The sequence below is a fragment of the Schistocerca nitens genome, chromosome 3 (genome assembly GCF_023898315.1).
Source record: "Schistocerca nitens isolate TAMUIC-IGC-003100 chromosome 3, iqSchNite1.1, whole genome shotgun sequence".
Taxonomy (NCBI): domain Eukaryota; kingdom Metazoa; phylum Arthropoda; class Insecta; order Orthoptera; family Acrididae; genus Schistocerca; species Schistocerca nitens.
Window position 1 is genome coordinate 690,563,732 of NC_064616.1, and position 27,202 is coordinate 690,590,933.

The 27,202-nt window shown below is 39.4% G+C and overlaps 1 protein-coding gene across 1 annotated transcript in view; it reads left to right on the top strand.

Annotated features, from left to right (window-relative positions):
- Positions 1-24,209, top strand: part of LOC126248648 (alpha-aminoadipic semialdehyde synthase, mitochondrial) — a 288,931-nt gene extending 264,722 nt beyond the window's left edge. Inside the window, exon 19 of the mRNA XM_049949837.1 lies at positions 23,657-24,209. Within this exon, the coding sequence (XP_049805794.1) occupies positions 23,657-23,772 (116 nt within the window). The 3' untranslated portion in view covers positions 23,773-24,209. The remainder of the gene's footprint in view (positions 1-23,656) is intronic.
- Positions 24,210-27,202: the final 2,993 nt, after the last annotated feature.

Sequence of the window (27,202 nt, forward strand, 5' to 3'; positions counted from 1 at the left end):
AGAGTATAAAGACGCTACTAGTCACTGTATTTTATGACTACATTGTTGTGATTGTCCTTTTCTTTTTTCGCTGTCTATATTTTTATGTTTGGTAATAACTGATGGATCTTATAATAGTCATGGATAAATAATGAAGGATTTTTCTTGAATGAGATTTAATATTTAACAAGAAATTCATTATATAGGTAAACAGTTTAGTAATAATCCACCCAAATGGGATAGCCAAACTAAGAGTACTTGTTAGGGTATACTTTGTCATTTCATATTTTAAATTAACTCTGAAATAACCACTGCAGAAGAGAAGGAATTTCCTCAAGCACTCAAAAAACTACAAGTAGAACTCTGTACTAAGCCTTTTTTTGCCTTACAGATATGACTTACAAGTTTTTAAGGTAGCAATTTCATAGATGAATGTAGAGTAGTTACATCAGTTTCCACAAAGTTTGAATATTCTTGCATGAGCAATGAAAGTATCTGCTCTCTTTGTAAACGTTTCCAGTTCAACAGTGAGCATTATTACACTGTGTTTGATAATAATACTGACCTTAATTGAATCAGTGTGCGCCCCCGGTAGCTGAATGGTCAGTGTGACAGAAAGTCAATCCTAAGGGCCCAGGTTCAATTCCTGGCTGGGTCAGAGATTTTCTCTGCTCAGGGACTGGGTGTTGTGTTGTCCTAATCATCATCGTTTCATCCCCATTGGTGCGCAAGTCGTCGAAGTGGCGTCAAATCGAAAGACTTGCACCCGGCGAATGGTCTACCCGATGGAAGGCCCTAGTCACTTGACATTTACATTTATTTATTTTTAATTGAATCAGTAGTTTGAAGAAGTGAAGAGACACCAAAAAAAAATTTTTTTTTTTTTTGCCAAATGTGTGTCAGCATGTAGGTGCACATTTCGAGTTGTAAAAAGTTAATACTTCTTACCTAAAGGTTATTTAACTTCATCTGAGTTCATTGATGGTCTGATGATGAACACTTTATTTCTGCAAAAGAACAAGAGTGCCCACATTCCAATAGAAATGGCATACAATTGAAAAATTCCAGTACAAGACAAGAATATCAAGTATGTATGTGAGATAGTTACATACATTTCATATGAGACAGATCATTTTTGGAGGGGGTGTAGTATATACATTTCCTGTCTATGTTCTGTTATGGATGTTTTATGAAAATATAACTATTTCTGATGTTTGATAACAAGTTTTAATGTCTAATTAATAATCAGTTTGAAGAAGGGAACAAATCTTTGGTTTTAGATGTTGTGGTACATCATTCAGGTCAATCCAGTTCATCTTTCCAAGGTCTGAGATAGGAGATTGATGTAAAGAATCTCATATAAATGTTTCCTTAAGACAAAGTTAAAAATAAGAACAGGAGGAAATTGTTTGTATTTCTCCACAAAAGGAGGTTTTGGATTCGTTCCCTTCTTCAAACCACTGATTCAGTTAACTACACACTTCTGGTTAACAAATGCTGACATTGGGGTGGTTTTCTTTAAGTCCTCATCCATTCAATTCCTAATTTATCACCTCGTTTTTATAAGCAAGGAGCTCCAATTTGCATTTTATTTCCATTTCTTAAGCCACTTTCCTACACCATTTAATAGAAAAACCGTGAGATGTAGTCTGTCGGTAAACTGAAGAGCGAGCGAGCGAGCGAGTCCCCACTCTGCCTACCCTGCTACGTCACAGGGCGCTTTTACGGGCTGTTTCACAGCGTAGTACAGTCCCTGCTGCGGAGCGTGCTTTAAATCTGTGCCGATGCTGTGTACAGATACGTCCCGGCTGTGTTTATGTTTAGACAAATGCATTAAGAGTATAAGGAAAACAAAAGATGATAGCTTCTTTGAAACAAAACATTATAGAGTAGGTAATATTAACATAAGAACGGAAGTCAGGATTCTACTACAAACATAGAACTGAATGCCTATTCATGTGAATGTATGTTCCTCTATTCGAAAGATGAACTAGATATAGTGCAATCAATCTATAGAATTTAGGGCTTGTTCTTACTTTGTGTTTCTACTAAAAGACAGAAGTTTTCTTTCAAGGGCTGCATTAAAACTTAACAATTCTTGCAACACAAAGAGTGTTTAAAATGTAACCAGAAATCTATAATTTCGTGTGTTGTATTAGTTTGATCCTACCCCCATGAACCATGGACCTTGCCGTTGGTGGGGAGGCTTGCGTGCCTCAGCGATACAGGTGGCCATACCGTAGGGGCAACCACAATGGAGGGATATCTGTTGAGAGGTCAGACAAACGTGTGGTTCCGGAAGAGGGGCAGCAGCCTTTTGAGTAGTTGCAGGGGCAACAGTCTGGATGTTTGTCTGATCTGGACTTCAACACTAACCAAAACGGCCTTGCTGTGCTGGTACTGCAAACGGCTGAAAGCAAGGGGAAACTACAGCCGTAATTTTTCCCGATGGCATGCAGCTTTACTGTATGGTTAAATGATGATTGCGTCCTCTTGGGTAAAATATTCCGGAGGTAAAATAGTCCCACATTCAGATCTCTGGCCGGGGACTACTCAAGAGGACGTCGTTATCACAAGAAAGAAGACTGGCATTCTACGGATCGGAGCGCAGATCCCTTCATCGGGCAGGTAGGTTAGAAAATTTAAAAAGGGAAATGGATAGGTTGAAGTTAGATATAATGGGAATTAGTGAAGTTCGGTGGCAGACGAACAAGACTTTTGGTCAGGTGAATGCAGGGTTATAAATACAAAATCAAATAGGGGTAATGCAGGAGTAGGTTTAATAATGAATAAAAAAATAGGAGTGCGGGTAAGATACTACAAACAGCATAGTGAACGCATTACTGTGGCCAAGATAGACACAAAGCCCACACCTACTACAGTAGTACAAGTTTATATGTAAACTAGCTCTGCAGATGATGAAGAAATTGATGAAATATATGATGAGATAAAAGAAATTATTCAGTTAGTGAAGGGAGATGAAAATTTAATAGTCATGGGTGACTGGAATTCGAGAGTAGGAAAAGGGAGAGAAGGAAACATAGTGGGTGAATATGGATTGGGGGAGAGAAATGAAAGAGGAAGCCGTCTGGTATAATTTTGCACAGAGCATAACTTAATCATAGCTAACACTTGGTTCAAGAATCATAAAAGAAGGTTGTATACATGGAAGAATCCTGGAGATACTAGAAGGTATCAGATAGATTATATAATGGTAAGACACAGATTTAGGAACCAGGTTTTAAATTGTAAGACATTTCCAGGGGCAGAGGAGATGGGACCTGGATAAACTGACTAAACTAGAGGTTGTACAAAGTTTCAGGGAGAGCATAAGGGAACAATTGACAGGAATGGGGGAAAGAAATACAGTCGAAGAAGAATGGGTAGCTCTGAGGGATGAAGTAAGTAAAAAGACGAGGGCTAGTAGAAATCCTTGGGTAACAGAAGAAATATTGAATTTAATTGATGAAAGGAGAAAATATAAAAATGCACTAGATGAAGCAGGCAAAAAAGAATAGAAACGTCTAAAAAATGAGATCGACAGGACGTGCAAAATGGCAAAGCAGGGATGGCTAGAGGACAAATGTAAGGCTGTAGAGGCGTATATCACTAGGGGTAAGTTAGATACTGCCAACAGGAAAATTAAAGAGACCTTTGGAGAAAAGAGAACAACTTGTATGAATATCAAGAGCTCAGATGGAAACCCAGTTATAAGCAAAGAAGGGAAAGCAGAAAGGTGGAAGGAGTATATAGAGGGTCTATACAAGGGCGATGTACTTGAGGACAATATTATGGAAATGGAAGAGGATGTAGATGAAGATGAAATGGGAGATATGATACTGCGTGAAGAGTTTGACAGAGCACTGAAAGACCTAAGTCAAAACAAGGCCCCGGAAGGAGACAACATTCCGTTAGAACTACTGACAGCCTTGGGAGAGCCTGTCCTGACAAAACTCTACCATCTGGGGAGCAAGATGTATGAGACAGGCGAAATACCCCCAGTTTTCAAGAAGAATATAATAATTCCAATCCCAAAGAAAGCAGGTGTTGACAGATGTGAAATTTATCGAACTATCAGTTTAATAAGTTACAGCTGCAAAATACTAACGCGAATTCTTTACAGACGAATGGAAAAACTTGTAGAAGCCGACCTCAGCGAAGATTAGTTTGGATTCCGCAGAAATGTTGGAACACGTGAGGCAATACTGACCCTACGACTTATCTTAGAAAATAGATTAAGGATAGGCAAACCTACATTTCTAGCATTTGTAGACTTAGAGAAAGCTTTTGAAAATGTTGACTGGAATGCTCTCTTTCAAATTCTAAAGGTGGCAAGGGGAAAATACAGGGAGCGAAAGGCTATTTACAATTTGTACAGAAACAAGATGGCAGTTTTAACAGTCGAGGGAGATGAAAGGGAAGCAGTGGTTGGGAAGGGAGTGAGACAGGGTTGTAGCCCGTCTCCGATGTTATTCAATCTGTATATTGAGCAAGCAGTGAAGGAAACAAAAGAAAAATTTGGAGTAGGTATTAAAGTCCATGGAGAAGAAATAAAAACTTGGAGGTTTGCCGATGACATTGAAATTCTGTCAGAAACTGCAAAGGACTTGGAAGAGCAGTTGAAAGGAATGGAGAGTGTCTTGAAAGGCAGATATAAGATGAACATCAACAAAAGCAAAATGAGGATAATGGAATGTAGTCAAATTAAGTCTGGTGATGCTGAGGGAATTAGATTAGGACGTGAGACACTTAAAGTAGTAAAGGAGTTATGCTATTTGGGGAGCAAAATAACTGATGATGGTCGAAGTAGAGAGGATATAAAATGTAGACTGGCAATGGCAAGGAGATCGTTTCTGAAGAAGAGAAATTTGTTAACATCGAGTATAGATTTAATGGTCAGGAAGTCATTTCTGAAAGTATTTTTATGGAGTGTAGCCATGTATGGAAGTGAAACATGGATGATAAATAGTTTGGGCAAGAAGAGAATAGAAGCTTTCGAAATATGGTTGCTACAGAAGAATGCTGAAGATTAGATGGGTAGATCACATAACTAATGAGGAGGTATTGAACAGAATTGGGGAGAAGAGGAGTTTGTGGCACAACTTGACAAGAGGAAGGGACCGGTTAGTAGGACATGTTCTGAGGCATCAAGGGATCACTAATTTAGCATTGGAGGGCAGCATGGAGGGTAAAAGTCGTAGAAGGAGACCAAGAGATGAATACACTAAGTAGATTTATAAGGATGTGGGTTGCAGTAAGTACTGGGAGATGAAGAAGCTTGCACAGGATAGAGTAGCATGGAGAGCTGCATCAAACCAGTCTCAGGACTGAAGACAACACAACAACATTAGTTCGATTTGCACTGTCTTCGTAAACATGCCTGAAAAGTATTTCCAGTTAAATCCCATTTCACACAATGTCTTGTGTAAAACATCTTTCTGCCAAGGAAAATGTATTTTTTGTTTAATGGCGGTAAGTAATTTCTGTAATATGGGCACTATTTTTTGGTTTCCATCGTTTGTCGAATGACCAACTTTGTGAAACTGTCTATAACGATGGGTTTCCTCCCTAAATTATTAGTTTTTCTTCGCGGCGATTCCAGTAAACCATGCACCTTTTTTTCGCGTTCCTTCCTTATGCACCCTATCGTGGTGAGGCTGACGTTTGCATAAACTGCAGTCCTTTGGTTGGGACTGGTAATATTAGCCAACAGTTCTTTTTGTGTTGCCTCTTTATCACACGCTGTAATAACGTTAGAGATGATCAAACGCTTGTTTTTCCCGAAATACCTCCTCTTCTTCGTATTCTGCACATTTTCTTGCAATGCAGGGCGATTATCCATCACTTCCAGGTACTTAAATATATCAGTGAGTACACAAAGTCAACTGACTGACACTGGCAACTAAGATCCCACGAACAGAAACGACATATATCACTGCACGCCGAACTACACCGCGAGACAGGTAATGGGCAACTGATTTTTGGTGGCCCTGTAGGCCAGTGGCAGGGTTCTTCCGGGAAAGGACACTTCCCCCACCAGAAGCGCTGGGATTCCCCCACTAGAAGCGCTGCTCACTCTTGTGTTTACAGACAGACTATAGTGTAAGTCAAAATATTTATGCATTTGTAAATTTGATTACATCTGGCAAATGTGTTGAATTTCTGAACAGATAGAACCATGAGTTGCACTGCCTTCCTATCAAAAAACCATTCTCAGCTATATCAACAGCTTCTCTCATGGCACAGTCAGTGAAAGAGCTAATATCTGGTTTTGCCTTATAATTTATACTAATACTGGAACTCACAGTATTTCAAAAATTATGTAGCAAGACTGGAAGTGTGAATAAAAAAATTATTATGTTGCTTACTGAGATATGGTCTGTGTGAACCATAACATCTTTCTTCCTTTGCCCCAAGGGTTGCACTTTCAATTCAGCAAAGCAGCATTCCAACAACAACATCAAACCACATGATATGTACATATATTCCAGATCTATTTTTGCTTTTAACTAGTTGAAATTAAACTCCACATTTTTTAATTTAGTAAAAATTCACTTTTTTCAATTTGAAAAAACACAGCTATAACCTAGATTAAAGAAACTATACTCTTCAGTTATTCATCTTCTTGCCAGTATTGGAGCAGCTCTAAAGAGTTATTATAAACAAAGAAAATAGGAATGTATCACTGGCAACTGTTTAATCCTGACCAATGCTTCTCTATGTAGACAGTGAGATCCAATTTTAATACATCTAGGGCATGTATATTATATAAATTTCAGCATTATAAAAAGTTAAATGATGTTTTATCAGTGCAAGTGTGAGATACAGGAACAAGCATACATCACAACAACTATCTTATTTTGTTTATCAAGTTTAACTGAATGTAGCTGAAAATCTTTGGGGGAATAGTGAAATATGTTAGCTGAACTGAGTTTTAGTTAAGTCAGTGAAGATTTTCTCGAGTTACTTCAAAACATTGTGCATTGACACTAGCTGCTAGGATACTTGTGATCTGACAGTTTGCTTTCAAAGAGCTGATTGTTTTATACAAAACAACATAACCACAGCTCAGGTTAAAGTGATTGTGCTTTTATATACTTCATATATTGTAAATATACTACCAGTTTTAGATCTGTATATTTAAGTATTGATTTATTATTAGATAGTATGTTCATCAACAAGTTTTCTGCCTGCTATGGCAACACATATGGGCATACTGGTAAATCACTCAGTAAATATCAGCAAATTACCATCAGAAAACTGTCTACTACATGAAAAAAAGTGATAAAAGGCGTCAGAACATGTGTAGCGACACATAAATGGTATCATTCATGTTGCTTCATGGAAGCAAATCTTAGTAAAAGTTCATGTGATTTGCGGAATAAGTGTGAGGGAAGAACTGCAAAATGACTTAAGTAAAGCCAGACACCTGGCACCTGGGACATGCTGCTTTATTCGTGCTCTTGCCCATTCCCCCTCTCTGTTCCTCCCCTCACCATTAACACCTGGGGCACAACACATTATTGCCATCCCACACTCCTCCTCAGTGCCCAGTTTATTGTTGTTGTGCCTCCAGAGACACATACAGTAATATAATATATAGAATTTAATCTCATAATAGTATATTTTCTGGAAAATATTGTTTGTCTTCAAGACCATTTGGCCCCCTTCTGCAAGTGGTGCCCGGAGCATGACAGACCACCTTGTCCCTGCCACCCCCTTTGCTATGCCACTGAAATCTACAGTTCTTCTGTCCAACTCATGTCGGGTAACTTCGGGGGAGGAGGGGATGGGAGGGGAGAGCAAGAGGTAGTCTGGAACATAGAACACAGTCCACTCAGCCTTCTGAGATCAACTTCGCAATTCCCAAAACAAAGAATCAGAAACAAGTCCCCTAAATGATATGCATAGAATAAAGTTTTGGAACAATTACCATTGATTTAATTGAGCATTGCCATATGTGAATCACTGTTGAGGCTACAATGTCACAGGAAGCAATGGTACCATTTGTTTCTGGTTGTTTTTTATATGGGGCTATGGCACATAATGACTCTAGATGAATAGTAGTGAGTTACTGTATACCATGTTTGGCTCATCGTATATTTACTTTAGATGATAATCACAAATAAGCTTTGAAGCTCAATGTCACAGGACAAAATCACTATTGAATTTAATTGAATGGCTATAAGTGATCAGTCATAGGTAGCAGATATATTTAATAGGAAGTCCTAAATGTAGTGGAAACTATAGGGACAAAAAGTTCAAGAGAAAAATCACAATAGTATTTAGAAAAAGCAACTATCATAAAATTCAATTGTGACAGTAGATTACCAACTTCTAAAATTAAGATAATTGTATATTGTCTAAAAAATATAAGCTCATTTCGATTTGATGGCCTGTCTAACAGAGTACAAAAGTTTTGTTCCAATATAATAAGCCCTGTATTATCTGAGATATGCAATGCATCACTAACAGCAGGCATTTTTCCACATGTATTGAAATATGTCATTTTTTAAACCCTCCATTGTTTAAACCCAAGATGATAGGAGAGATGTCATTAACTACCAATCCATTTCACTACTGACAAAATTTTCCAAAATTCTTGAGAAGGTGACATATTCTAGAAAATATACTGAACAACAATAATATCTTCAGTAAATCACAGTTTGGATTTCAGTGGAGTTGTTCAACTGATAATGCCAATTACAGGTGTTCTCATAATATTTTACAAGAACTAAATAACAAAACAGCATCAGTTGGTATTGTTTGTGATCTACCTAAGGCATTTGACAGTATGAATCACAATATTCCCATAGATAAACTGACATTTTATGCAGTTGATGGTATAACCAACCACTGGATAATGTCATAGGTAAACAAAAGACTATGGAAAGTTATACCTAGTAATTCGAACAAAGTAATCAGGGAGATTTCCTTACTGCATACAAATGATTTATGGAGTTTCCCAAGCTCTATTTTGGGTCTGCTATTGTTCCTCATATGTGTAAATGATCTTCCATCTAATACACAAAAAGAAGAATTAGTTCTTTTTTGAAGATGGCATTAGTATTGTAATCTATTTATTTATTTATTTATTTAGCATCCTGTAGATCACACATGTGATATAGGATTTGTCATTTGATTACACGAAACACATAACAACACATACACATAATAAATTGACAAACATATACAAACAGCAAACAAATTACATACACATAGTACATAAGTAGTGTACAAGAACTCATTACCCAAATAACAAAAGTACATGCTCACGATAAACAATTTTAGATAGTGAACTATGCCTTATACACAAAACATGTTACGGATATACACAAAACATATTATGGATATTTAACAGATTTTTCCTAAGTATCATAATTACAAAGTTGAAAACATCATTTAATTAGTCTGAATTTTTAAAAAAATAAGTAGGCTACATGTTTCAATCCACAGTCTGAGACAGGTATTCATTTACACTGTAGTAGCATTTTTCCATCAAGTATTTTTTTACTTCATGCTTGAAATTATTTTTGCCTTTCAATTCTTTAATTTGAGATGGAAGTGCATTTAAAAGCTTTATTCCTAAGTGGCTAACATGTTTCTGACTTCTAGTTTTTGCTACATAGGGAATGTGGAAGTCTTTACAATGCCTTGTATTGTGATCATGGTAGCTTGAGTTGGTTTGGAGATCGCAGTTATTTTTACATATCATTTCCAGGCATTTAAAAATATATATTGATGGTATTGTAAGTATCTTTAGTTGTCTGAATAAGGGTCTACAGTGAGTTTGTGGTGGGCTGTGTGTCATGATATGAATAGCTCTTTTTTGCACAATAAAAATGTCATTTAGTCTTGACCTGGTTTTTCCCCAAAAACTTATGCCATAGCTTGCAACTGATTGGAAATAACTGAAATACACTGCTCTAATACATTCTCTGCTGCATACCTTGGATATTATCCTTAAGGCAAAACATGCTGAGCTACGTTTCTGAGTAAGATATACACTGTGTTCATTCCAGTTTATATATTGGTCAACTCGCATTCCCAGAAACAATCCAAGCATACATTCAACAACAGAAGAAATGATAAACATTGTTCTTAGAAGTATCATTGACTGGTTCACCCTCAATTTCAAAAATTCACAGCCTATTAATTTCTGTACATCTAGAGGGACTACGCTGATGTTACATCAGTGTGCGATTTGCAGGGGGGGGGGGATGGGGGGGGATTTGCCCCCTTCTGCATCAGACCATCCCCTTCTCTGGTTTTAGTTTATGCATCCCAACCTGGGATGTTTTTCCCATGCGCTGGAGTAAAACTTTACATATAATTTAAATTTGTGGAGCTGAACACTGAAAGTTTTTAATAAGTATTACTATTAATACTATTAATATGTTTCAGTTTTCTATTATCAGAATAAGTACAACTTTTCACAAATGTGCCTCTACTTTTTGAATTCCCCTCATATAACTGTACCCGTATGTAGATGATTTTGTAAATAAGCTTTACCTATAATGTACTTTTAAAGATATAACAAGGGATGGCTTATCTGATAGTGCATACGCGTCAATAGTGAGTTTCGGCATTAACATCTATTTATAAATAGCTGTTTAACCATGCGTAACACCACGGTCCAAGCTAGTAACGTATATAATTCTACTGACCCCCTAAGACATTCCCCCCCCCCCCCCCCCCACTGGTAAAAGCACAAATCGCACCCTGTGTTACATGTAACACATGGTGAGGAAATGATAACTAGGGTGGAAACTTCAAAACTTTTAGGTTTCCATAATGGTGAGAATTTCAACTGGTAAGAGCACTTAGTTCAGCCATGTTTGCACTTAGAATCAATGCAAATCTTGGGGAGAGTTACATCAGTAAGACAATGTATTTTGCATATTATCATTCAATAATGTCATATAAAATAATGTTCTGGTGTAATTCATCTTTAACAAAGGAAGTTTTCATTGCTCACACATGTTCTATAAGAGCAATATTACTATATCTTCGTCATTTACCAGCCATGGCTGGGCAGACTGCATCACAAATACAATGTTTATCAACTAACATTTATACAACACCATATACAAAATTTATATTACAAATAAAAGAAAATATTTATGCAGTGCACAAAAACACATAGAACATAGAGAAAATTAAATATAACCAAACAGGAAAGTAAAACTTCATAGCAGCAAATGAAAATACCATAAAGCAAAATGTTTACAAAACCATGTAGATCACACACATAAAGTTTTATTTTGGCAAATTAAATGTGCAGTTAACTGAGAACATAAAAAGAAGACTAAATTTAGGCAAAATTATATATAAAATATAAAAATATTTATTATTTTGTCCATTCACTAAAACCACTGTTGAAAAACTCTTCCAAGGAATATAGTGGATGTTGTTTCAAGTCCTGAGCAATTTTTTTCCGAAATAATTCAGGTGGCAGGGATTTCACCTCCGGAGGCAGTTGATTGTACATTTTTAAGGCGACTGTTGGAAAGCTGTCTTGTGTACTTGATAGGTGACACCTTGGCATTTCAATGTTCCTCTTACAGAGTGTGTCATGATTATGTATTTCTTGTCTTATGCTAAAGTTCCTTTGATTTTCTTTTATATAAATGAGGCAGAAAAACACATACTGGCTAAAAACAGTCATTATGCCTAGCCTGGTGAAAATAGGCTTACAGTGGTCCAGTCTTTTGCTAGAGGATATGATCCTGATGGCTTCTTTTTGTAATAGCAACACATCTTTGCAGCCTGAGGAGTGTCCCCACAACAACAGTCCATAGCTAATGTGGCTGTGGAAGAGTGCATGGTAGACTATTGTGAGAAACTGGTCAGTTATTACCCTCTTCAGCTTCCTCAGGAGGTATATCACACGAGAAAGTTTGGTGCATACATATGCAGTGTGATCATTCATGGAGAGTTTGCTGTCAATCTTGAAGCCCAGTCGTTTGACAGTCTCCATGTTTTCTTGCTCTTTAATGTTGGTTAGACTGCATATCAAATGTTGGGTTTTTTCTTCATTGATCTTCATTTTATTTATGATGAACAATTCTTTTATTTCTTCAAACATCAAATTTGATGCACCAAGAGCTTCTGCGGCTGTATGTCCTTTGGCAGTAAGGGTAGTGTCATCTGCAAACTGCAACATTTGACTGTTAAAGCTCATATCATTGACATATATGAGGAATAGGAGAGGTCCTAAGACTGATCCTTGGGGCACTCCATGTTCCAGTTTTTGTTCAAGAGAAGTTGCTCTGTGCACTGATACTACCTGCTTTCAGTTTTCCAAATAAGATTGGAGTGTTGATAGAACAACACCTCCAACACCATAGCATCTTAACTTGGCTATTAGTGTTGTGTGTGAGATGCAGTCAAAGTCTTTGCTGCGGTCACAGAGTGTCAGTGCCACACTCTTTCTCTCTTCAAAACTGTTGAATCGTTTTTAATAAGTCCAGAGTGGCTGTCACTGTTGATCTCCCTTTGCAGAATCCATGCTGTGTGTTTTGGAATAAATTGTTTTCCTTAAAGTAATTCAGAACCTGGCAGTGCATCACAGACTCAGTAACTTTGGCTAGTACTGGTACCACTGGGGTGCTCACCCGTGATCATCTTGTAGACATCAGTTTAAGGAGTTAGGCTTTCTAACTACTGATTCACATTATATATACTTCCTCATGAAGTTCGTTGAAAATAATCCACTGCAGTTCAAAAGGAACAATAATGTACATAATTTCAATACCAGAAGAAAAGATGACATCTGTAACTCCACATTAAGGTTGTCTTTAGCACAAAAATGGGTGCACAATACTAAAACCAAAATTTTTGCATATCGAGCAGACAGTATAGTAAAATTTGAAAACCAATGGAAAAAATTTCTGTAGAAAAATTTATGGTAGTGGAATGTGTGAGGGCAATGGGTAGGAATTACAAACTCACATCAGCATATTAAAAAAATGATGAGGATGTAGCCATATTTACAAATTTATTTGTTATTTGAATGTAAAATGACTCATTTCACATGATTAAGATTTGTTGTACAAATGATCCATGGAACACAAAACTAAGTAATTAACCATTTGTGTACTCTGTACTACTTTGCATATTCAACAAGTCTTGTTATTTCATGATGACTATATAATGTCGTAATGTGTGCTATCATGCATACTATCATGCATCTGCTTGTGTCTGTATATGTGTGGATGGATATGTGTGTGTGTGCGAGTGTATACCCGTCCTTTTTTCCCCCTAAGGTAAGAAATATGTCTGCTTGTGTCTGTATATGTGTGGATGGATATGTGTGTGTGTGCGAGTGTATACCCGTTCTTTTTTCCCCGTAAGGTAAGTCTTTCCGCTCCCGGGATTGGAATGACTCCTTACCCTCTCCCTTAAAACCCACATCCTTTCGTCTTTCCCTCTCCTTCCCTCTTTCCTGATGAGGCAACAGTTTGTTGTGAAAGCTTGAACTTTGTGTGTATATTTGTGTTTGTTTGTGTGTCTATTGACCTGCCAGCTCTTTCGTTCGGTAAGTCACATCATCTTTATATATATATATATATATATATATATATATATATATATATATATATATATATATATATATATATATATATAGGGAAACATTCCACGTGGGAAAAATATATCTAAAAACAAAGATGATGTGACTTACCAAACAAAAGCGCTGGCAGGTCGATAGACACACAAACAAACACAAACATAAAACACAAAATTCAAGCTTTCGCAACCCACGGTTGCTTCGTCAGGAAAGAGGGAAGGAGAGGGAAAGATGAAAGGATGTGGGTTTTAAGGAAGAAGGTAAGGAGTCATTCCAATCCCGGGAGCAGAAAGACTTAACTCTTTGCCTTTACAAATGTCTGCTTGTGTATGTGCGGTTGGATATGGGTGTGTGTGCAAGTGTATACCTGTCCTTTTTTCCCCCTAAGGTAAGTCTTTCCGCTCCCGGGATTGGAATGACTCCTTACCCTCTCCCTTAAAACCCACATCTTTTCATCTTTCCCTCTCCTTCCCTCTTTCCTGACGAAGCAACCGTGGGTTGCGAAAGCTTGAATTTTGTGTGTATGTTTGTGTGTCTATCGACCTGCCAGCACTTTTGTTTGGTAAGTCACATCATCTTTGTTTGTGTATATATATATATATATATATATATATTATCCATAATAACCTAACTATCAACAACAAATCCCACTGAAAAATTCAGAAAGTTATAACTCCAACCTTTTTTCTTCCTGTACTGCTTAGGTCTGTGTTAGTGTTAGCTTATAACAGATGATTTACGTATTGAGATATGTACTATCTTATATCCTTTCTTATACACTCTTCAGAGTGAGCAAATTGGTGCGGTAGTTTACCAGGGATGAAATCCCTGCCCTCCCATCAAGGTTTACATTTTATGTCATTTTCTTAAATCATAAGTCTTAAGGTGAATGGCAGGTTGCATCTTTAGATAAGAGTTGAACCTACTATTTCCAAGGTGCTTCTCTTATAGAACTAGTGAGAGTTCTGTATATAACAACCTAATTTTGATCATAAGTTACATGAAGAAAGATAAAAAAATGGAAAGTTAAAGATCTTGTCTTTAAGGAAAATGACTTATAGTTTCATCTTTGATTCTTCACATTACACTGATCAGCCAGAACACTATGACCACCTATCTACCAGCAAAATAGACCCGTCCAGGCAATAGCAGTATCACCTGGCAAGGAATGACTGCTAGTTAGACACACACATGGTATATGTAGAATCAATGAGTGTGCTGTCCATGTGTAGAACAGGGAAGGTATGTAACTTACCTGAGTTTGACTGATGAGGGCAGAAAGTGATGGCCTGGAGGCTTGGCATGAGCATTTCAGAAACTGCCTGACTTATTAGGTGTTCAAGGAGTGCTGTGGTGAGTGTCTTCAATACATGGTGAAAACACGTCAAGATGTCATGGGGGTGAGTGGCCACCGCTCATTACGAATGTCGGTCTTCACCTGGGCAGCCTTTTTAAACAGGACAAGTGGTTAACTGTGACAAAACTAACATCAGACTATAATGCTGGGCAGAGGTCAAATATGTCTGAACACACAGTGCATCAAACACTCCTAACGATGGGCCTCTACAGCCTACGACCCGTGCCTGTGCCAATGTTAACACCACAACATCAGCAACTACTACTGAAATGGGTATGTGACCATTGGCCCTAGATGTTGGTGCAGTGGCAGAGCATTGCATGGTCTGATGAATCCCAATACCTTCTTCATCATGTGAGGGTGTGAATCCATCATCTCCAAGGGGAACAGCTCCTTGACGCTTGTACGGCGGGCCAGATACAAGATGGCAGGGTCTCCATTATGCTCTGGGAAATATTCACGTGGGCCTCCATGGGTTGAGTGGTGTTCGTGGAAGGCACCATAACAGCCAAGGAATGTTGTACCTTGGTTGCAGACTATGTACACCCCTTCATGACAATCATGTTACCTGAAGGCAGTGGCATTTTTCAACAAGACAATGCGCCATGTCACAAGGGCAGAAGTGTGATGGAGTGGTTCAAGGAACACAGTGGCAAGTTCCAATTGATGTGCTGGCCCCCCAACTCACCAGATCTAAATCCGATCAAACTCATCTGGGATGTGATAGGTCATAATGCTCTGGCTGATCAGTGTATTTACTACAGAATGTTCTGGCTCAACTGCTCTTTGTGATTTGCATGAAATAGTTAATGACTGTAAGTCATATCTATATCTACATCTACCCTCTGCAAACCACTGTGAAGTGCATGGTAGAGGGTAAATCCCATTGTATCAGTTATTAAGGTTTATTCACCCTTCCATTAATGTATGGAATGCAGAAAGAATGATTGTTTGAATGCCTCCATGCTTGCTGTAGTTAATCTAATCTTGTTCTCATGATCCCTACAGGAGCAATACATAGGGGGTTGTCATATTGGCCTAGATTCATTATTTAAAGCCAGTTTCTGAAACTTTGTAAGTGAGCTTTCTTGGGATAGTTTACGTCTGTCTCTAAGAATCTGCCAGGTCAGTTTCTTCAGCAACTCTGTGACTCTCCTGTGGATAAAACAGACTTGTGACCATTCATGCTGTCCATCTCTGTATATGTTCAGTATTCCCTGTTAGTCCTATTTGGCATGAGTCTCACACACTTTATCAATAATCTATAATGGGTTACATGAGTGATTTGTAAGAACCTCCTTTGTGGACTGACTGCATTGACCCAGTATTCTAGCAATTAATCGAATTCTACCATCTATGCACAGCACAACACTGACACCTCTTCCTCTTTCTGAACTCAACATCTCACTCATTATAGAGGAATGCTGACTCAGTTTTTCTGGATAGCAAAGGGGAAGCTGTGGTACAGAAAATGGCCCAGAGATCACCAGTGTGTGTGTGTGTGTGTGTGTGTGTGTGTGTGTGTGTGTGTGTGTAGTGAGTGAAGTGTTATGAAACAATGTGTGTATAGTGTGTGCAGTAACTCTAGTGAGATATGAGTAAACAGTATGGCATTACATTATTTAATAAGTTATTTGTAAAAAAAGTATTGCATACCAGGAGTAATTCTTATGATTGTCTCTAACTAGAAGTCTGTAAATGTATGTGTATACAAATCAGCTTATTTTTAAATTGGTCTAAACCTGTAAATACTTTGACATGTCCTATATCCTTGTAAAAAGAGATCTACACATGAATGAAGCTGCTACTACCACCACCACCACCACCACCACCACCACCACCGATTCTATGTGATCATTCCTTTTCATATGAGCTGATCGATTCAAACTTCAGCTCATTGATATTAAAGTTATAGGATACTATGTTTTTTCGTTTTATGAAGTGTTCAATATGATAATTTTGAACATTTAAAGCAAATTGCCAATCTTGGCACCACTTTGAAGTATTACCAAGATCTGAGTAAGTAGTTATGCAGCTTATTTCAGAGAGTACTTCATTACAGACACCGTAATAAAAGAAGACATGTTCCACAGTAGACTGCAATGTAAAAAATCTTTACATAAATCGTACAACTAGCTAATTCTGACCATAAATCATTTTGTAGCATATGTGTGATATTACGTATTGCATATTATAATTCTCTGCGTATTTTACTTTACACATACGAAATAGATGTCACATTCGACATTTACATTAGAAATGGATCCAAATCACGAACTTTACAATCTCACACATCATATATCGAACAGTTAACAATATGTGACTTGCGAGGCTATAACTTTTGTGATGTGGATCCATTCCTAATGTAATTATGGAATGTGACGTCTTCTTTGTGTGGGTAAAGTAAAATACTCTGATAACTACAATATGTAAAATGTAATGTCACACATGTGCTTGAAATGAATTATGGTAAGTATTAGCTAACTGCATGATTTAAATCAAGATTGTTTTCAGTACAGCCTATTACGGACCATGTTTTCTTTTATTAAGTATTTAGAAGCTCTGGATCCACACAGAAACAAAAACAAAGTCGTTACAGATAACTGTATCACATGCAAAAAGTCTAAGGGTACTATTAATATTGTCCCCAAGCAAGGATGTCCATACAATAGTCTGTAAGGGGGGGGGGGGGGAGGGGATGGAGAGGGAGAGGGGATGAGACCTCTGGATATGGAGTACTTTAAATATTTTGGAAGACGAATGGCGACTTTTAAATAGCCCCAAAGGAGTTCGAGTTTCTACCTTGTGAAAACCTGTGTAATAACGACTTTTAAATCACTTTATCGAAAGAAAGACATTTGGTTCTACTATATTTTTTTGCTTTCCCTGAGAAAGGGGTGGGGGCGGTGGGCCACCCTTGCCACCGAATATGGGCGCCCTTGCCCCTCAGGACAGTATTACGCAACATGAACATATAGAGTCCCAACATACGATCGTACTTTTGATAATAAGTGTAGATGTGGTACTGAGTCAAATGCTTCTCGGAAATCGAGAAATACTGTATGTATCTTACGGCCTGGAGCCAAGATTGCATTATTTGTATTGGAGGAACCAAGGAATCAAGATAAAACGGGGAATCTAGATTATTGCAACACCAATATGTTTGCTTTTTAACGGCCACAGAATATCGCTACTCTGTTTCGAACGAGTGAAACATCATTGTGGCACCAAATCCTTGACACAGATGAGCCAAAACCCTGCGATCACTACTCACTGCGAGATGGAATGCCGTCCGTTACATGGTAGAGAAAGAACATAAACGGAGCTGAAACGAATGGGGAATGATTCTAGCGATGACGTGGGTCGCAGATTGGGAACTCCACTGACATTTGCCGGTTTGACAGAGTGCAGATTGTTATGGCCGAGGGTCTAGGTGCGCCCATCACAGAACCGGTGAACGCTCATATCTGCTCATGTGCTACCGTCTATAGTGGTTAAACTACAAGCAGCTGACAAGATCTTGGACCTCCATGCCTTATCAGAGAATGTGAAGGTCGGAGGCTCGCCCGATCTGTAACTCAGGATAGGCAGCCGCCTGTGGCTGATCTCACAGCAGAGTACAATGCTGGTGCAGACTCAAGTGTTTCATAGCACACTGTTCGGCTTCTGTTTCTTAACACTGGACTCTGCAACAGACGCCCCGCACGTGTTTCTATGTTGAGCAAGTGCCATCAGTTACGTTTGTAGTGGACACATGATCATCGAGATTGGTCCGTGGATCAATACAAACGTGTCACCTGGTCGGATGAACCACGTTTCTTGTGTGCAGTTAAGCCATCATTCAGGAGTACAGCTGTTCGAAACATTCAACAGCAGGGGGTGGGGGACAGGTGGAGTGGGGGGATTATGATAGTGGGGACATTCACCTTGGTTTTTATGGGACTTGTGGTAAGAAATGTAATCGAAGGCACAATGACGGCTGTGCAATATGTGGACGTTACTGTGCATCACATGCATCTTTCGTGCTTGATGTATTCCTCTATGGTGATGGCATCTTCGCATAGGATAAGTGTCTGTGACACAGTGCCAGAAATGTACTACGGTTGTTTGAGGAGCATGATAGCTAGCTGACGCTTATGTCTTGGCCATCAGATTCACCTGATCTGAATCTTATGGAATACCTGTTAGATGCAATCGGGCGGCAGCTCCACACCAAAAGCCACTGGGCTGCAGTTTACGGTAATTCCGTGACCTCTGCGTGGATATCTGGTATTACATATCCCAGAACTCTACCAATAACTAGACGAATCTGTGTTACGCAGAGCCGGCCGTGGTGGCCGAGCGGTTCTAGGCGCTACAGTCTGGAACCCCGCGACCGCTACGGTCGCAGGTTCGAATCCTGCCTTGGGCATGGATATGTGTGATGTCCTTAGGTTAGTTAGGTTTAAGTAGTTCTAAATTCTAGGGGACTGATGACCTCAGAAGTTAAGTCCCATAGTGCTCAGAGCCATTTGAACTATTTGTGTTACGCAGAATCACTGCATTCCATAAGTGGACCAACATGCTGTTAAGCACGTGGTCACAATGTTTTGGCTCAGATATTCGGAGACCCACAACAGAGTAATGTTAATATTAACTATGCGATATTTGGCCTTCACAGAAGAGGCTGGACGCTGATATAGTGTGTATAATGTCCACATTATGACAAGTTATCTAGAGTGCTTATTGTCTCAGTTTACCTTCATATGGCAGCAGTCCGACATGATAGTGTCATAATCTACATCTACATCTACATGGATACTCTGCAAATCACATGTAAGTGCCTGGCAGAGGGTTAATCTAACCACCTTCACAATTCTCTATTATTCTAATCTCTTATAGCACGCGGAAAGAATCAACACCTATATCTTTCCGTAAGAGCTCTGATTTCCCTTATTTTATCGTGGTGATCGTTCCTTCCTATGAAGGTCTTTATCAACAAAATATTTTCGCATTCGGAGGAGAAAGTTGGTGAATGGAATTTCGTGAGAAGATTCCGTCCTAAGGAAAAACACCTTTCTTTTAATGATGTCCAGCCCAAATCCTGTATAATTTCTGTGACACTCTCCCCCATATTTCGCGATAATACAAAACGCGCTGCCTTCCTTTGAACTTTTGCGATTTACTCCGTCAGTCCTATCTGGTAAGGATCCCACACCGCGCAGCAGTATTCTAAAAGACGACGGACAGGTATAGTGTAGGCAGTCTCCTTAGTAGGTCTGTTATATTTTCTAAGTGCCCTGACAATAAAGCACAGTCTTTGGTTGGCCTTCCCCACAACTTTTTCTATGAGTTCCTTTCAATTTAAGTTAATCGTAATTGTAATACCTAAGTATTTAGTAGAATTTACGGCTATGAGATTAGACTGATTTATCGTGTAACCGAAGTTTGAGTTCCTTTTAGCACTCATGTGGATGACCTCACACTTTTCGTTATTTAGGGTCAACTGCCACTTTTCACACCATTCAGATATTTTTCTAAATCGTTTTGCAGTTTGTTTTGATCTTCTGATGACTTTATTAGTCGATAAATGACAGCATCATCTGCAAACAACTGAAGACGGCTGCTCTCCCAAATAATGAGATGTTGTTAGTAATGTTGCAGTTTAAATAATGATGGGATGTACAGAGTTACTGTCAGCGTTGACTGAGAGAAGGGAAACGTATGACGTGACCGAATATGCCATTCAGAGACTCCCAACAAGCTGTAAATAGGATCGATATCTAGTGAGCTTCTGGGATGCTCGAAATAATGAAAATGTATGTGGTATTTTTCAGATTACGCGTTTATGGTATGGGCGCGCTACCTTAAAGGTTTGTAACCTTGCCGGCCGGGGTGGCCGAGCAGTTCTAGGCGCTACAGTCTGGAACCTCAGGTTCGAATCCTGCCTCGGGCATAGATGTGTGTGATGTCCTTAGGTTAGTTAGGTTTAAGTAGTTCTAAGTTCCAGGGGGCTGATGACCTCAGAAGTTAAGTCCCATAGTGCTCAGAGCCATTTTTTTGTAACCTTGAAATGTGTCATAGTCGTCTAGGACAAAGTATAACATCGCCGGAAACACACAGTGCACTAGAAGCTCCAAGTCCTTCCCATGAAAACACTCCCCAAATCATCCACCCACTGTTAACAGCTTGTACTGTTACACCAATTGTGATGCATCCACCGTAGCCTCTTTACGTTGGCTGTGAAAACATACAGGGTCTTCCAAAAAGTGAATAAATCTGTGATCCCTCAGAACAAAAGATCATCATAGTTGTCAGCTATCTAGTCGGTATGATCATAGCAACAAGTGAGTAGCTTTCTTTGATGAGTCTGTGAAAGAGACAGATTATGAGTGCGTCTGATGGAACAACCAACTCATTCGGATGTGTGGCACATGCTAATCAGAAATACGTTGTCTGATTGATATTTATCGTACTTAGTGGTTAGCTGTACAACTGGCATAGAGTAGTCTTAAAACCTAGTTCTCGTTTCGACTTTGCCTTTTGTTGTCCTCCACATTTGTGCTGCTGATTCGTTGTTTTCCTTTTTTATTATCAATCTCTATTCACTTTAATCGGTGTAGCTATCTAACTCCTTACAAATGCCACTTTTTCACAGACCAAGGCACAAGCTGTGCATCCCCTTCCTCGCTACGATGCCATGGCTGTTTAGTCACTGTCAGTCACTGCACAGATCCCTCCAGCCACGCGAATGCCTTTAATTGGTGTCCTTAACAACACGTCTGCATACTGAAAGCAGATGCTTGAAAGGTTGTAAAGGGGGTCCAGAAACTAGTATTTATTAACTATTGTCAAGATAGCACATGATTCAGAATTAATACAGTAATACACAGTAATAAATGTTCAAAATGGTTCAGATGGCTCTGAGCACTATGGGACTTAACAGCTTAGGTCATCAGTCCCCTAGAACTTAGAACTACTTAAACCTAAGTAACCTAAGGATATTACGCACATCCATGCCCGAGGCAGGATTCGAACCTGCGACCGTAGCAGTCCCGTGGTTCCGGACTGAAGCGCCTAGAACCGCACGGCCACCGCGGCCGGCAGTAATAAATGTATGAAGAAAACAATTAACTCATCTTGTCATTTGGAACAGAGTTTAGCTATCCCTTCACTTGATGCTCATGCACAGTCGAGTCACATTAATGTGACCACCGGTCAAAAGACTGAATAACTACCTTTTGTAGTGCAGGCATGCAGGAAGAGTGTCAGTGAGGTTCTGGAAGGTTCCTACAGGGATGGAGCCTTGCCAAATCCAGTGCTGTTGCCAGTTGCACTACGTTTCTCAGTTGAGGATCCATAGTGTGAACAAAATGGTCGAGGTGGTTCCACAAATTCTCGATCGGGTTTAAATCTGGGGAGTACGGTGGCCAGGGGAGTACGGTGGCCAGGGGAGTACGGTAAACTCATCCTGGAGCTCAATGAACCACCGACATACCCTGCTAAATAAGTGACGTGTTGCATTGCCCTGCTAATAGATGACACAGTGCCGGGGAAAACACAGACTGCATGTATGGGTGGATATAGTCCCCAAGTATAGATGCATACTTGAGTTGGGTCCATTATGGCTTCCAGACTGACGAGATCACTCAGGAAATGCCATGAAAACGTCCCCCAGACCATGACACATCCTCCTTCTGCCTGGACCCTTCTCAAGATTGTTGCAAGGCCATAACACCAATGGCCGTCTGACCAAAGTAGCATAAAACGTGAATCATGCGAAAAGACCACCTTTCGCCACTCAGTGGATGTCCACTGGCGGTATTGGTGTGTGATGTGCAAATTCCAACCTTCATCGCCGATGAACAGTAGTCAGCAAGAGAGCATGAACCAAGCACCTGCTGCAGAAATCCATATATAGCAGCGTTCACTGTTTGTAGCCCCTTGGTTCATTTGGGCGGTCTATTAATCAACAGTTGCACATCTATTCGCCCATACACATCTCTGCAGCGTCGTCCATCTCCGTCATCTATGGCCCATGGTGCACCACAGTTGCCTCGGAGCTGGCTTTAGATAACGCCATTTTTCCATGCTTCGTATATTTTAACAAACGCGGCAGTTTACAAACTTAGCCATTTCGGAAATGGTCCAACATTGGTCCGAAAGCCAATAATCATGCCCTTTTGGACATCAGATAAATCACTCCATTTCCGCATTATGACAACGATTGCACTGTTGTCCACTTCCCCGACATGCTTTGTTTACTCTCCACTGCTAGTGCTGCCACCTGGTTATTCCACGTTGACGTCAAAATAGCCGGTAGTCACATGTGTCTGGACCGCGTATATTCCACCACTTTCCAACGAAAATGTAAACTGTGCTCAGATTTGTTACAGATTCTGTCTCAATCCGTGCTACCTCAAGCTCTTTCAAGTTATTCCTTGTTATGGTAATTTATCTAAATCAAATTGACAATAATAATATTAATAAATAATAACTCATATGTTCTCATAAGATGTTTTAATATTATTTTGCTATTCTTGCACCAAGTTAATTATACTTTTTTTCCAATCAATCAGTCTATTATTTTATGGGCAGAAGTCCCTTTTTATGCAGGTATAACCTATTTTCGTCAATTCTTGATGTTTTATGTAGCACTTTATTTAGAAGAATGTATTAATTTTAGGCGGACAGCGTATGGTATTTGGACTGACAATTTTTGGCCTTGCTGAAAAAGCAGTATAACTGATGCAATACTTGTTCATTTCCAGGTGAGATCCAGCGCCGTGGAATGGTGCTGCCATTCAGCGCGGACATCTACCGGCCCATGCTGGCTCGCCTCAGGGCCGAAGGTTTCCAGACCTTTGACAGGTCCACCATTCTCTGACCAGCTCCTTGCCGAGGTCACGTCACTCCTTTGTGCAAGAAACATAATTCACATTCTGCATATTCTACCGTCGTTCTCAAGACTGGACTGACAGACATTAACTACGCTGGAAGCAAGATGAGGCACGGTCCTCAGTAAACATACCATCATGAATTACGTGGAGAATTACCCCACCACCAAGATAAAGACTTCTTACTCAAATCCACGAGTGTGTCAGAAGCATGGCGGTCTAGAAAATTAAAAATGCGCTGAAGCATTGTTACATGTAGCATCTACCATGTATGTATTCAAATATGTGTCACAGGACCAATATTGCGCCACATATTTCACCTGAAACAGTGCTCTCAGTGCTTCACATTATTTCTTTGGTCCGTCCACGCTTTTTCAGTTTTATCTTCTCTCGAATTTAAATAAAGTGCACTGGCCAGCCACAATTATTTTTTCTTGTAGTTATTTTTAGTTTCTGTAATCTGCACTCTGTTCCCGGTAGATCAACACTTAAGTTAAAAACTTTACTTGTTTTGCTTGGCTCTAGCTTTGTGAGATTATATCATAAGTACTGCTAACTAAGAATGGGGATGATAATACTTTGACAGCCGGAAAGTATGCTTAAAACCAGAAGCAAACCATCACTCTCTGATCCATAAGAGTACGCTTTGCAGGCCTACTCGAAACTTATACCTACCACTCATTCTCCTCTATTTCTTCGAAATTCCACAAAATTTCTGTCATAATTATTTGGTACTAGCATCTGTAAAATAATGGATGCAGCTCAGGCTTTAAATGCATCACAAGCTATGGTTTGAAACTGAAACGAAATTATTGTACCCTTGATGGAGTATAAGATGTTTTAGTAATTTGTAACAAATTAAAACTGTATTTACGGCAGCCTGTGCTCAGTCAAAGAAAAATAATTATGTGCAAGGGATTTGAAATATCCAGTCAGCAACAGAAAGAAAAGTACTCGATGATTAAAAATACAATTTCATTATTTTTTAAATATTTAATTTTCCATTTACGTGCAGGGTTCAGTAGTGCTTCTAATTATCTGGCATATCTGTGTACAGCTCAACGGAGCTGTTTGCATTATTTCAGAATCCTATGAAGTCAATGCACAACCCGATTAACAAGTGTGTGTATGATACAGTTGAAACTATGTTGCAGTTATGATGTGATCGTTCAAGAGCTAGTTTCTGTAAATGTGTTCCCATTTTTACATATCATGAAAGGTTGTTCGATTTTAAAGAGGTACTATTAATTACTGACATACATAAGATAACTAAAAACTTGATAGTTCCTTCTGTTAGTGACTTGTGTGTAGACAGGTCAGTAAACACATACAAATTATAAAAATGGATGAGTAGTAGCCCAAAGGGGATGCAGCCCCTCTCTGCATTGTTGCAAAATTTTTCCAAGATGGCGGTCATAGATGTGGCAATGTTGCACTGACATCATGGTGGGAAATTTAAAATTTTGGCTGCAAAATAGGTAAGTTGGGCTACTTCCACTAACCTAACTCCACCCCCACACCCCTCATCCACACTAACCTTCCCACTCACCCTCCTGCCTCCCCTTCTCACCCCATCTGGAATTTGGCGGGAAAAGGACTCTGTGCTGGGCTGCTGGATAGGATGGATGTAAGTCTTTATTTTGTATGCAGTACACTATATTTTTTATTTAAACAATCTGAGTTGTCATTGATAGAGCACTGTGTTCATCTTGAGGTCCAGAAGCTGACTGACCTAGTTCAAAACACCACCACCAGAGAGCACTGTTGGCTCTCACCCCTCCACCTCCTGTGGCGTAATCCAAGATGGCGGCCTGGGAAAAAAAAGCGGGAAAGTCGCTCAGTCTCTGTCTAGCTCTGCACTGAGAGGATCTCAAGATGGCAGGCTAATATAGCGTGCACAAGGCACTGTTTAAACAATTGGTTTAAGAATATTGTTTATTTATTTCTGAAATCGCAATACACGGTAAAATTAATGCTGGTCTTTCAAACAATTTAGATGATGTTAAATAATAATTGCTGTACTTTTTTTGTTCTGGTAGTGAAAGGAACCATGTAGTTGCTCTGTCACAGATCACGCTAAAGCCACTTTGTGTGCAATTGTGGGAAATACGACATCCATCCCATGTCTTTGAGCACGAGCTGCAAAGGGAGCTATTAAATCAAATTGAATATGACAGGGAACAATTCTCAATAATGATGGGTTAATTGTCAGACCTGTTACGACCAAACATATATATATATAAGATTTAAACAGTACATATGTACATAAAACTAGAAAAATGTAATCAACCAAGCAACAAGCCCAGAATACTACAGTTGATGGCCGTAAGCTACCAGGTAAACCTGCTGCAGGTAAGACTATTAAATGCCCAGAATTATTTTACTTTTTAAATATTAACAGACATAGATAAAGGACTACAACACGATAATCATTGAAGCAACAAGTGGTAGGTGTTACTGGTAACAGTAATACTTAATCACCAGACCTGCTGCGACCCAGCATATACATACATTTAAAAAAAAAAAGGGAGTTTAAACAGCAATATATATACAAAACTAGAACTATGTTATCTTGCTGACAACGCTAATAATCAGTCGCCGGACCTCCAGCGATCCAACATATACATACTTAAAAGGGGCTTAAACAGCAATATATTATATATCGATGAGTGGGACAGACAACAACAGCTTCTTGTCCTGCTCCAGCATGTGGGCTATGAGCGCTACAGGATCTCACATGGTCGCTACTGGTTCAGACATGCTGGAGGTTGTTGCTGTTGCAGGTCCAGGGGCCAGTGCAGGTCTCGAGAAGATGGCAGTTGAGGTTGCTACAGGTCTGGACACGGCAGAGGTCGGGATGTTGGCACTCGACCCTGCGGGCCTGGACACATCGAGGGCTGCTGATGAAAAAAGACGAGGAAGCATTACATATGGACCAAGATGTGAAAACAATCAATAATAATAATAATAATAACAATGCTAACCACAGACAAAGATGTGGTATGAGGTACTTACTTTCTGAGGTCCCAGAGCTGCTGAGCCTGCCATATACCCCTTCCAATGATATTACCAGATACCACCATCCTACTGACTGAAGTCTAACACACGACTGGATTAAGGGTTCCCACCATTTTTCCCCAGGTCGCCCTCTGGTGGCAGTACTGTGTACTAGGTCAGTTTGACTCCGGACCTCATGGTGAACACACTGGATGGAGCTGCCTGTCTCAAATTGTTTAAATAAAGACTGCCTGCAAAATAAAAACTTACATCCATCCTATCCAGTACCCCAGCACAGGCTGGGTCCTTTTCCCACCAATTGCAAGGAAGAGGTGGCGGTTGGACGACTTAGGTTAGTGGAGGTAGGCCAAGTGACCTTTTTCCCGCCATTTTCTTAGGTTAGTGGAGGTAGCCCAATTGACC